Raw genomic sequence first — 13,909 nt, forward strand, 5'->3', positions numbered from 1 at the left:
AATGTATTTTAAAATTGAAAAGCAGTATTCTTGACAGTTTAAAAAAATTAAGAACTTATCACTTTGAACACAAAAAGTTACTGTTTTTATATTTCTTTTCAGTCTTTTCTCACATGTTTTTGACATAGTTGATCACAATGGATGTAACTATATAAAGTAACTTATTTTTTCATCTAACATATCACTTACAAGGTTTCATTTTGCTCAGTCGTCTTCATGATAATAGGCCCATAAATGCATGTAGCTAAATTGACATAACCATGCTGCTTTCTTTGACAGTTAGGTTGTCAAAAATTCTAACTATCATAAATGAACTTCTTCAAACATCATCTTTTTATAGTTGAACCCCTTCATTTTATTCTCACGAGAGACAGATGAACACAGAGCTCACACGTATCCTGTGGGCCGTGGCTTCCGTGTCTCCCGTGAATTTTGGTACAGTCAGGGCTGGTTTGTTTTTGTCATTATGATAGACATCGGGTGGATGACAAGTGTCTGGTTGGGTTACAGGTTGTGAAGATCTTAGAGAAGCACGACCCCTTGAAGAACACCCAGGCAAAATACGGATCCATCCCTCCAGATGAGGCCAGCGCGGTGCAGAACTATGTGGAACACATGCTCTTCTTGCTGATCGAAGAGCAAGCCAAGGATGCCGCCATGGGGCCAATTCTGGAATTTGTGGTCTCCGAGAACATTATGGAGAAACTCTTCCTTTGGAGCTTGAGGCGGGAGTTTACCGATGACACTAAAATCGAACAGCTAAAGATGTACGAGATGCTGGTCACCCAGTCGCACCAGCCGCTGCTGCACCACAAGCCCATTCTGAAGCCCCTGATGATGTTGCTGAGCTCTTGTTCGGGAACGGCCACCCCTGCCGTGGAGGAGAAGCTGGTCGTCTTGCTCAACCAGCTCTGTTCCATCCTTGCCAAAGACCCGTCCATTCTGGAACTCTTCTTCCACACGAGTGAGGACCAAGGGGCGGCCAACTTCCTCATCTTCTCCCTTCTGATTCCCTTTATTCACCGAGAGGGGACAGTAGGGCAGCAGGCCCGGGATGCTTTGCTTTTCATCATGTCTCTCTCTGCTGAGAACAGCGTGGTGGCCCGTCACATCGTGGAGAACACGTACTTTTGTCCAGTAAGTCCCCCCATTGCCGTGTTTGTCACCCACTTCTCTTTTCCTGTCTTGTGCTAATGATAAACACTTCACTGTTCCTTTCAGCAAGTTCCTTCTATGGAAAGATATTTACAGGGAATCTTTTGGAGAAACCAGGGCAATTCTAAACTGAGATGCTATTTGGCTGATCAGTGTCAGCTCAAGATAAGCCAACAGGGGCAACTATATGTGTTAGCCCATTTCTCTTGGGTTAGGAACTGTTTTAGTTTTTCCTAAGAGCATGTCCTGAGCAATTGGTAAGACCTGCATTTTCTATATTCTCAGCTTTTCAGGTTTATTTTGCCCCAACAGATCCTAGCATGTGGTGAGACCCCTCACAGCTGGTTTCACAAATTAATTTGTTTCTCTGCAAGATAATGACCATAACTATAGATACAAGGCACTGATTTTATTATAAAAATAAATACATATTTACAATGTGAGGTAGCAAGAAATTCTCTATTCTGTAAAGGTTTTTTGTTTTGTTTTGTTTTTTAAGAGAGAGGGGAAGGGAAGGAGAAAGAGGGAGAGAAACATCAGTGTGTGGTTGCCTCTCACATGGCCCCAGTTGGGGATCTGGCCCACAGCTAGGCATGTGCCCTGACTGGGAATTGAACTGGCGACCCTTTGGTTTGCAGCCTGCGCTCAATCCACTGGACTATAGCAGCCAGGGCTCTGCATAGGTTCTTAATCATTGGTATAGTGAGAGGTAAAGTGTAATGTCCTTTGCAGATATCAGAGTGGCCCAGGTCCAGTCACAGTTCCAGAAAATAATGGGAGCTGCCTGGGACTCTGAAGACCCCTTGGATTCTGATTGTTGTTTTGGTGTTGGTCTGGTCTTTGGAAGGGGTTTAGATGGCAGATTTATGTCTTCTGGTTTGTCAGTTACATTGGACAACAGCTATTATTTCCGAGTGAACATTTCCAGTTCATTTCCATTGTCTGTTTATTTTTACAGTTGCATCATTATATTTATGTGTAAACTATATTGCCGTACATATGCCTGATTCTTCTGGAATAGTATACAATACCATCAGTAAATTTTTTTGGAACAGGCCAGGAAAGTTGACATCAGTAGATTAGATTCGTTGTTAATTAACACTATGTGGGTAGTTTTTGACCGGGGTGAGGACATTCAGAGGGCATTTAGGAAGGTGTGTGGGGTGTATTTGGTTGTGATAGGGACATGGGTGGCTGGGGAGGAAGGTCAACTGCCATTTAGTGTGAGGAGGCCAAGGATACTTAGTGGCTGGTAGTCAGTGGAATGGTCTTGCCCCATAAAGAATGGCCCGCTCCGAGTGCTAATAGCAATCCTAATGAGTAACATAATGTGTTGTGTTTCAAGGTTCAAATGCAGTAATCTTCTTTATACTACTAAATTCTTATTTTTACTAAGAAACCAGGGCCACCTAGTATCTGGTGAATATTTATTTCAGGGCAAAGAAGTAAAATCTTTTGAAAAATAGAATTGCAATTAAGAAATTCAGGGTACCAGGTAGCTCTTCTCTTCTGTGTTCTGACCAATGGAATAAGAAATTGCACAAAGATTAATAGTCAGATGGAAAGTGAAGAGCTGATTCCCATCACCTGTGCTAACATATTAAGTTTCCCTTCCTTCGAGCTCTCTGAAAAAATGATTACCTTTTAATAAGCTTCCACCTTCACAACACTGCTCATACCCAGCTCCTCCTTCTCATTCTCAGCCTTACCACTCTTGTTCCCAGACCCTGGCGTGTCTCCCTCCTTCCTTAGTATCTGCCGAACTCACTGTCTTCTATTGTCAGATTAAATTCTAACAAAATTCTGATTTTGCTGTTTTATTGCTTACATTTCTCCAAGGGAAATTCTCCAAACTGGGTATAACAACTGTGGTGTGCAGAATGATGCCACCCCTCTCCCCCCGCTCCAAGTTGTCTACACACTAATCCTTGAACCCGTGAATGGGGTTAGTGAGAGATAGAGTCAGGATTTGAACCTGGGCAGTCTGACCCAACGACCCTTGTGCTTATTAACCTTGTACATAAGTAATCAAGTATCAAGACTTACCATAAAACACCAACCATGAAGAAGAGACTAGAATTAAGAACAAAAAGCACAGATTGAGAGAAGATGCTTGCAACACATATAACTACAAATGATTGGTACCCAAAATGAAGAAAAAACATTTGTAATGCTACAAATTAATAAGAAAATGATCAATGCAAAAGAAAATGCATTAGAAAAGTGGGCAAAGGATGTGAACAGACTATTCCCCAAAGGCACCCAAAGCCAATAAACATATGAAAATGTGCTCATCTTTTCTAGCACGTGTGGGAGATGCACATCATCCCACAGAGAGACACCGGACGCTGCTCGCCAGAGCGGCTAACTGTTGGCCCTCTGGTGACACCACGCATTGTCAGGGGTGTGGAAAACAGGAACTCTTGAGAACGTACATTGGTACAATAAACCAGGAAGCATTTAACAACATTGAATATTTGTGTGCAGTGTGATCGTGCATCTTCTAGATACCCGCCCTAGGGCAGTGTGACAGGTTTGCAAAGATACATGCACGAAGATAGTCAATGGAATACTGATTTGAGAAGAGAAAAATAGAAATATATTAAGGGAAAGATAAATAAACTGTTTTGTTTTACATCAATGGAATACTACTCTGCATTCAGAATGAATGAATCACATGTAACTATACAAATGTGAATACCTATAAGTCTAAAAACATATAAAGTGAAAGAAGTAAGTAACAAAAGGTTACATAGTATGTTGGTATTTACATAAAATTTACATAAAGACAAAATCTGAGTGTATACTGTTTTTTGGATATACAGTGAAAGTATAAAAGTGAGTATAGGAATAATAGGTACTAACTTCAAGACTGTGATTGCTTTTTAGGGTGAAGAGAGGAGGAAGGAGCCGTAGGGTTTAGCTCTATTTGTTATGTTTTATTTTTTGATAAAAATAAAGAGTGCCCTGAAGAAATTATGGACACATTAAAATCCTTGAAATCTTGGGATGGTTTCTGTTCTATGTTTTATGTGTTTGTAATATTTCATACTTAAACATTTAAATTTATTAGGGCTGCTTACGTTGGAAGCAGATTTTACTGAGTAGCTGTTGCGTTTATGAAAAGGTGTTTTCAAACACTGTGTGGTTCATAAAAACTGGAGGGAAAACAACAGCCACAACTGACCTTATTTTCTGGAACGGAACACACAGCTTTCTTGTGTTAAGCTGCCCCCTCGGGATGGTGCCCCATAATCTCATTTGTACCCAGTTTTCTATAACTACATCTGACAACATAATTTTTAAAAGGGGGCCTCTTTGTGTTGAATATAAAAGCATCCTCTATTACCATCCAGCTTAGGATCACAGATGACAAAAAGTTTTCCCTAATTAGTATGATTGTCAAAGTGTGTTAGCATCAGGCATTGGGAAGAGTAATGACTCTTTCAGGAAACTAGACCATTTTTGGAAACTTCTGTCGTAGTTATAGGAAGAGCTTGCTGGTTCCGCTGCCTCTTATGTCAAGATGTGCTTTTCCAAGAAAAGCAGAAGAATGAGGATACCCTAGGGAACACTTGAGTGCCAACACGTAAATGGCTGGGGACTCTGTGACCTTGTCTCCTCTTGATTCTTTTTAAACCAAATATTGACGATTGAGCCCTCGTCGCTTGTTCCATATTGGCAAAGGTAGAAAGTAGCCAATAAATTCGGAATGCAAATTGAAATAAGCAACCTTTAGGTACACAGCCGCGGGTAGAACATTATTTATCCCATATCTGAAATTTATGAGGCTTTTTATGTTGGCACGGTGTATCAAACGGTCCCCACCAGGTGTTCTGCTGCTAGCTTCAGACCGAAGCCATCTGCTAAAAATCTTTTTGTTTTTGCTGAAATTAACTGGGTCCTTTCAGGTGTTTCGTGTTATGGACGGACCTTCCCTGACTTGTTCTGTGCCCTGTGCACGTGCCCTCTCTTCCCTCCACTGGGAACACTGCAATGTGCAAACCAGTGGTGGTCACCTTTCTACTTGCACTACGTTGGTTAATCCTTGCTGCAACCGAGTAAAGAAACCCAACCCTAGAGGACTTCGTAGCTGCTGTAAATGGCAGAGTCCAGTTCAACAACTGCATTCATTAGTCTGGTACTGAACTGCACCGTCTCACCAACCACCTTGGTATGCCAAGGTATACCACAGATGCTCGGTATACTGCCTCCAGGGAAGTGGTTGCTTTTTAAATTATCTGTTGTTATCCTTATAGTTTTATATGGTGATTCGTTTCTTTTAAGAAGACTCTTGAGAGCAAATAAATTAAAAATATTGGGTCAATACTTAATGTATTAGGAATAAATGTTTTATAATTACTTTTGTGTGGTCAGGATCAATGAAAGGCTGAAATAATGGATGGGCATTTTGTTTTTAATGAGCTGTCGAATGTCCATGTATTTTAAATTAAGTTTAAAATGAAATTGAAACGCAAATAGATTGTGCTATTTAACTCTGGGGAAAATCACCTGCACGCCTGTTCGCTGCCTCTCGTTTACCTTGGGTGCGGTTCCTGAACCACCCCCCCCCGCCCCGCCCCCACGTTCCTCTGTGTGGCAGGCGTCTTTCGCGCATTTCTTACGTTATTGTCCGTCCCCTCCTTCTCGCCTGGACTGACCTGTTCGCTTCTCTTCCTCTAGCCCCTGGCCCATAGTCGATGTTCTAGAAATGTGCACGGATTCGATGAATGAATCTGACCTCTGAGCAAAGTCTTAGGAAGGGAAATATAACTACTTAGCAGTAAAGATTCAGAACCTTGTTCTTAAGACTATGGGAGAGTTTATTCTGCAGAATATTTCCTTCCACGGTTCTTTGCCGGAGGAACACAGCGGAGACATTCTCCCGCCCCCGGCACAGCGGTGAGACCGGCGGGGCTCCCCGTGCAGCCGTGCCGCGGCGCTGTCCGGCGCAGGCGGGCTTCCGCTGGCACCTTACTTAGCGGTGCCTTGTTCAAGGGTACGCTTTTTAAAAAGTGAATATTAGGTACGTGTTATTTTTAATTACTGTCACTGATGTATATAATTTGAAGATTAATGTTGCTGTAATTATATTGATATACTAAATAGTTATTCCCAGCGTTTTAGTCAGACAAATTAGGCCTGTCTTTATGAATTCATCTTCAAAGCCTCCGAGTGGTTAAGGAATCAGGAGTACGCAGCATTAAAGCCTTTTGTTCTGTGGTTAATTTAGCATGAGTTAGCAAATGTAATTGATTTTTTAAATGTGGCATCAAGGTTAGCTTTCCCTTCAAGGAGAGCTTTTGGTCTCCGTTCTCTCTTGGTGAAGGTTTTAAATTTTTTACGTGCAACCCACTCGGGTCACATTTTACACTGGAATTAAAGTGATTTGTTTGGGTGTGTTGACAAGGAGTTAAGTACTTTAAGTAGGGGACATTCTCCTTTGGGACCACAGATGCTCGGATTTTGAAAAAGCCATAAATGCGCTGTCTTGCTTGCTGTTGTGTTTCCTGTCCTTACCCTAGTACCTGGCCTGGAGGGGCTCAGGAATTCTTTTCTAACGAGCAAGGGACTCAGTGAGTGAATAAAGGTCACGGGGAAACAGAACAGAGAAATGGATAGACTCTTTTGGTTTCTCACATACTGAAATGGTTCCTCTGTTTCCCCCACTGCCCTTCCCAATCCACCGTGCACTCCCCTCCATGTGACCCCACCCCCTCCTTCCTGTGGCGTCACCTGGTTTCTCTGCACCGAGGCCTCTTAGGTCCCGTTTCTCAGGCCAGGCCTGTCTGTGCTCTGCTGTCGAGCTTGATGTGTCACTCGTGGGAAGTACTGCTCGCCCCTGACACTCCACATACCTGCCGGCCCACGTCATCCCCCTCTAGCGTGGCCTGGCCTGAATGAGTGAGGCCAGGTGAGATGAGAAGACAGCCTGTGCGCTAGAAATGCCAGAATGACGGCTGCTACACAAAGGGGTACAGAGGGTGCAGTGGGAACGGGGCGGGGGGAAAGGAGAGGCAGCAATGAGTGTGTAGATACTTTTTCCCAGTTCAACATACCTGGACCCACACCTCCTTCTGACTTTCTGTTTCTGATGCCAGACACTGTGGGTTGCTTTGTCATATCTCACCTGTCGAAACCTCCCTTCTCTTCTCCCCCTGCTCTCTAGGGCTGGAGCCACCATCCGCACGTGGACGGCTCCAGGTCTCTGCCTCTATCCAGATCCCTCTCCTAAGCACCAGCCCCCACACAGCTGCCTACCGGGCTTTCCCACGGGGTGTTCCTGAAGCTCTTTAGTCTGTCCTGCAAAACCCCACAGGCTCTGACTCCTGCTTACCTTGCTGGGCTCCAACCACCTCGAATTCTATGCTCCAATTATACTGCACTTCTCTTAGTCCTTGGAAGATACCACCTTTTCTTTTTCCTTTGAGCTTTTGTACACCCCCTGCTTAGCGTATTCTCCCTTTTGACACTCTTTTCCTGACTATCTACTGTTTATTCTTTAGCAGCTTGGACATCACGTCTTCTGAGAACATTTCCTGCTCCTTCCCACCCCAAATCTGGATTAAGGGCCTTTGTGTATCCACAGCACCATGCATTCTCTATGATGTATTCTGAACGTTTAGTATGCTATTTTAACTGCTTATTCATCTCTTACTAGACGCAGAGCTCAGTGAATACATCACTATTTATTTTCTGAGCCTAAGTTAGGATCGGATGTTTTCTTGAATGTTTCCAGCCCAGTTGAGGTCCCCGTAGCCTCAGGGTTTGCCCTAGAGGAGCACCTTTTACAGACAGCTTCCTTGCTTCTGGCCTGTGCTGTTCGGCCGCCCTTTGCACGTCTGCCCCTGGGGGTCTCCAAGGTGCTGTTGCCTAGCGTTGCTCCCCAGCTGGGAGGCTTCCCAATCGTGACATTCCCTCAGTCTCATACTCCCCAAGATAAAATCAACAGGCACGCAGCACAGGTGGGTTCCTTCCCCACATTTCTATCTCTTCTAAAGGCTTCACCATTTTCTTAATGACCAAGTTGGATAACTTTGATAGTTTTGAGTTCTCGTTCAGCCTCAATAAGTCCAGATGCTGTCGTTTGGGGAACAGATCACAGAGGGGGGGAAGCAAACCCCATGAGCTTTGGATCAATCCTGGATCAATAGATGTCGTAGCTCGGTCACCCTCACGTCCACTCACATGTGAACCCCACGTTTATTTCCTCCTCCCTTTTCCTACTGCCGATGCTTCAGCTCAGATCCACTGTAGCTCTGTTTGAACTATTGCCGTCACATCTCACTGACCCATGACCCCCAGTTCATTCTTGATGTCATCTGTGAATATCAGATTAAAGTGCTTTTTACACTGTAAATGTGCATGTGTCTATCGTGGCCTTTAACACATTCGCAGGAATCTTTCTCATAACACCTCTCAAGGTTCTTACCGGGAGACCGTCTGTCCTGGAGCGACCGCCGTGGTCCAGGGCTTCCTCCCACGGACTGGGGTGTGGGCCTTCTCTGTATCTGCACTCAGTGCATTGTGCTCTAATGTGCTGTGTTGAGTTTGCTCCTCTCCGGAACGTCGTGGGGGCAGGGATCATGTTTTCTTCATCTGTGCATGTGTCTCCCTCCCTCCCTACCCGCAGGCCAGCATATGCCTGGTACATAGGAAGTAAGCAACCCATATCAATGATATATGTATTAACCAAATACCCTGGGTGCTGCTGTTCCCTCTACTGGAGTTGTCCGTCTGCACCTGTTGAATCCTTCCTAGCCAGCCAAATACCCTCTCATTCTTCAATACCTTGCTACTTCCAGGACAGCCCTTGGACCAGTGGCATGGGCCTCCCCCGGGAGCTCTTAGTCACGGGGTAAGACTTTGGAAGAGAGCTGATGACAATTTTGTTTCTGAATACAGGTGCTCGCCACCGGACTCAGTGGTCTCTACTCTTCCCTGCCCACAAAGCTGGAAGAGAAAGGCGAGGAGTGGCACTGCCTTCTCAGAGACGACTGGCTTCTCCTCCCTTCCCTCGTGCAGTTCATGAACTCCCTGGAGTTCTGCAATGCCGTCATCCAGGTACTGAGCACAATGTAGGGACCCTTTGTTACCGTCCCGTTGGAGTACAAGCATGGCCAAGGAGTAGGTTATGAACAGTCCCTTTTTTACTTGAATGTTTATGGACTATGGATGCTTTGCTTGTAGCTCACTGAATATCCTTGGATGAGTAAAAATGTCAGTTTATGGGTTTCTGGGAAGTTTTAATTGAGAAAAAATAAGTAGATTTTCTTTATCTTCCTTATAAAATTGATAATTCTGTTTTGATTATCCACTTAACCATCAAAAAATAAGTTCAATGCCTGACTCATTAAATAGATATTTTTAGGCTTTTAAGCACTCCAAATTATACCACTTTTATTTCAAGGTCTTTTTGGGAGTCTACAAAGGAAAACACTTTATTTTGCTTAATGGTGCATACTACATAAAAAATGTTGTTATCCCAATTGAATTTAGAAGAACTTAAGCATCTTCTTAGTAACACAAATTAAATTTGCTTTGAAATTGGCCTGCTTTGGGGGAAAAAGCACCACTGAACTCTACTATATTTGGCTTCTTGATTGGATTTTTACTTTCTGATTTCTTGTTATTGTTTTCAATAAAAATCAGATTTTATATACATTTAAGGATGTAGTAAATATTTGTCAAACAATGTTTTATTTCTGTACAGCGTAAATATCACCTTAATATTGGATTTATTAGGAAATCAGATTTTGTTTATGGTGATTGTAAGGTGAAAAATGTTAGTGATAATCTGTTTATCTACCAAATAAAGAAATAGCTTCTGGAAGAAAATGCAAATAAATTACTTTGGTTCCCATCTCATTTTTATTGCTAAGTCAAAGGAAGTTTTATTTATATGTAAGTGGATTACATCTTAAGTTATTTTTTCTTTAATATTACAGTCTATCAACATTTTCCTGCAGAATGGTGTGGAAATAAAAGAGATAGAGCTATTACTTTCTCCCCAAATGTACACAAACAGAGACTATTAGTAATTCAAAGATGTAACCTCATTTCCCTAGAAATTGCTGTTTATTTTATTTGACTATTATTTTTTTAACAAAGAAAAGTAAAGCTAATGGTCATGGTTAAGAACAGCAATGTGATATATTTCATACTATATTTTGAAATTGAGGCTATATACAATATTTTGCCACGTATAATGTGTTCTTTTTTGCCCAAATTTTTGAAGGAAAGATAAGGATAAGATTACATGGGTATGATGATTACGTACCATCGGTGTAATAATGGTGTGCATAATGCACACGAAAGTGAGGGTGTACATTATACACGGCAAAATATGGTAGTTTAAGATTTTGGGGGGGTACTATATTGAAAAGGTTACTTATAAAAGATATTAGTAAGGATTATCCATGGTAAATATATTTTGTCAATCAAATATAGGAAGATTTTTTTTTTACCTCTGATAATGTTTTCTGCTTTTGAGTAGGATCTATCTTTTATAAAAAAATTTCCCAAATATTTTCCTCTACAATAAAATGAGGAGCAGAAAATGCACCTTCAAAATGAGAAATTTTTTTCTGCCGGCAAAATAAATGTATTTATTTGTCCATTTTGACAGTCATATTCTTTCCAAGTTGAGAGGAGACATAGATGAAGCTATGGGGTAGAAAATTATACTACCCAGCTTGTGAATTTTATATTATGACTCCTTATACATCCCAGGCTATTTATTGTCTATTTTAAAAATAGAAACTTAAAATTGCCACTTTTTTAAAATTTGGAAGTCCAAGCTATTTATACGGAAATCAACCATCTGAAAAAATTCCATGGTGTTTTAAAATCGGAATTATTCTTTAACCATGAAATAAATAGCCGAAATTTGGATTTCTTTTTTGAATTTGGAGTGTACACAGAAATGCTTGATTTTTAAGAAGACCTAAAATTTTAACTCTTCGTGTTTTTCATAACTACTTGTTTCTCCCTCAGGTGGCTCATCCCTTGATTCGTAATCAGCTTGTCAGTTATATTTACAACGGGTTCTTGGTCCCTGTCTTGGCTCCTGCTCTCCATAAGGTCAGTGATTGGCTGATGTAACCTTTTATTTGTTTGTGGTACAACTGATGGGAACTGAGGAAGGCAAACACGGTGTAACTGACTTGATGAGGACGTTAGCCTTATTTCTCCCTCCGTCCATATTCCTTAGCCATGTCAAACACAGGTCTTAACAGTGGCTACAGCTTAAGGCTGATGGGATCCATTTGGTGTCATAGAATATGGCATTTTGAATGACAAGTAAGGCAGTCTACACCAGGATTGGCAAATAGATGGACTCTTGTACCTATGTAGTTCATGGTTAGTGGCTACTTGGAACTCAAGGCCAAGTCTGTCATAGAGGGCGCAAGGTTTCCTGTGGATATGGACGAGGGCGCTGGTAGCACAAGTCCCTTGGATTTGCCTTTTCTTAGAACACAATTTTTTATTTTAAAAATTTTGTGACAGCAAAAAAATTAAAGTGAAGCCAAGTTAAGGTCCCGTCCAAGGTTGGCTGTCTCATTAGCACCGGTGTGAATCCCCTGTGACACTCTCATTCTGTGTAGTAAGTCAACTGATAGCTTTTCCGTTGTGAGCTGTCAGGAGACACCCCTGGACCTAGAATTCTAATTTTAAGAACTTTTTTCTTCACGGAGGAAAGAGACATATACAGTATTTAAGAGGATCTTTGTCAAGTTATTGGAATTGCCAGCCTTGGTTGGGTGAGAAGCGAGGAACTACTCATCCCATGCTTTTTGGTGGAATGCCCCCCTTTCCACACCTGCCAAGTTCCATCTCTGTGGCTCTCGTTTTACAGAATCCGAGATTATCTGACTATGGCAGCTCTGAAGCCTGGCTGCACATGCTGAGGGGAGTTCTAGTTTAGATCACTAGGTCTTTTTTTTCTTCCCCAAATTTTCAAAGTATTTTTTTTTTAGGAGACATTACCTTCGAGATAATTCCACACCACACATGCCATGGTTAGTATCACAACTCTAGCCAGCCTTTGTGCACTCCCATCTCTTAGAGCAGCAGGTCTTGGTGGACGACGCTCATGTGTTGCCACTTGGTGTCTTTTGAGCACAGTGACAATGTTCTCCAAACAGCGTGCTTGCTCTGATTAGGATTTCTGTGTTACTTCCAGGTTCAAGAGGTAGTCTTGGATGTGGTTTGAACATCAACATTTTGAGATTTCTAGGTTTAGTTGTTTATGGATACAAAGGAACCGAGTCTTTGAAATTAAAAATGTCTTTCACTTTTTATTTTTTAAAAAGATTTTATTCACCCATTTCCAGAGAGAGGAGAAGGGAGGGAGAAAAACATCAATGAGTGGTTGTCTCTCATGTGCCCCCTACTGGGGACCTGCCCCACACCCCAGGCATGTGCCCTGACTGGGAATTGAACCCGTGAGACTTTGGTTCTCAGGCCGGCACTCGATCCATTGAGCCATACCAGCCAGGGTGAAAATTAAAAATGTCTTTTTGATATGGAACATATCTTTGGAAAATACAAACCTTGTATTTGCTTCCAGGATGTCTTTCTGTTCCTATCTTGCTGTTCTGTGGCTGGGACGGGGGTTTGGAGTGAAGGTCTCCAGACCTCTGCGTGGAGGAATTTCCCTCTGTGGAGGAGCACGACCGTGCTGGGGAAGTCCTCTGGCAGGAATTATCCTTAAATGCCCTCACACATTTACACTTTCTCGCACATGTTTTCCATCGTTTTCCTCCTTGACCGGTTGATATAATTCCCCAAGTCATTGTCATAATAGCTATAATTATAAAATTATTATTTGTTCAGTGTGTTTTATGTCGTTATAATTAGCACACCTTAAGGCTACAAATATTAACGATAACTCTTTATCCATAATTGAGGATGAGACCCACCTCTGAGAGCTGCCGTGAGGATATGATGGTCGCTGTGCGTCTCCTGCATGGCGCTCGCCACGAGGGGAATCAGATCACTGAGTGTGCGGAGGCGTGCTTAATGTCTGCCTCCCCAACGGCTTGCCTGCTTCTTAGGGCTAGGGTTCACCCTTGTTTTGTCCAGGGGGGTATCCCCAGCGCCAAGCGCAGTACCTCAGATCTCGAGGCGGAATAAACAGTATGCAAATGGAGTGGTGTTTGTCAAAGTGCCAGGCAAAGTGCTTGCATGCGCTACATTCTCAGATGGCGGTTCATAGAGAATAATAATAGCGCTTTATATATATTAACTAATGTTCTCGGTAATGCCCATAATTCAAATGCGATTTTTAAAATCATGAAGTTATTTTAATGTGTGCTTATTGTGAAAAAATACAGTCCATACTGAGGATATGAAGCAGAGTGAACATTACCATATTAGATTTCCAATCCCTAATTAAGATTCCTTAAATTTTATTCATCAAGGACCATTTCTCCCAGGGCTATGGAGTGACTAGGGAGAATATTTCCTCCTTAATTGGTTTTTCTTTCTGCTCTTCATCTTTTTATTTTGTTTGTGTTTTTGCTAGTTAAACTTGAAGGCGTAGGAAAGAAGTGGGGTGGGGGAGGTGGCCAGCCTCTCCTCCAGCTCTTGGCTTCCTGGGTGGTTGACGCAGTAATGTGAATAGCTGGCCAGGGGCTCAGAAGCAGAGGAGGAAAGAAGTCCAGAATTGGGCATTTCCTGAGGCGTTCCCAGGTGTTCTAGGATGGGGACAGTCCCCTCCTAGAGCCTGTACCCTCTCCTGTGATGTGGT

At 42.4% G+C, this 13,909-nt stretch overlaps 1 protein-coding gene across 1 annotated transcript in view; it reads left to right on the top strand.

Moving 5' to 3' along the window:
- The window catches only part of FAM160A1 (family with sequence similarity 160 member A1), a 197,449-nt gene that overhangs the window by 124,423 nt on the left and 59,117 nt on the right, over positions 1–13,909 (top strand). Inside the window, exons 4-6 of the mRNA XM_028522065.2 lie at positions 511–1,137; positions 9,061–9,219; positions 11,152–11,238. Coding sequence (XP_028377866.1) covers positions 511–1,137; positions 9,061–9,219; positions 11,152–11,238 — 873 coding nt within the window. The remainder of the gene's footprint in view (positions 1–510; positions 1,138–9,060; positions 9,220–11,151; positions 11,239–13,909) is intronic.

Source organism: Phyllostomus discolor, chromosome 8 (genome assembly GCF_004126475.2).
Source record: "Phyllostomus discolor isolate MPI-MPIP mPhyDis1 chromosome 8, mPhyDis1.pri.v3, whole genome shotgun sequence".
NCBI lineage: Eukaryota > Metazoa > Chordata > Mammalia > Chiroptera > Phyllostomidae > Phyllostomus > Phyllostomus discolor.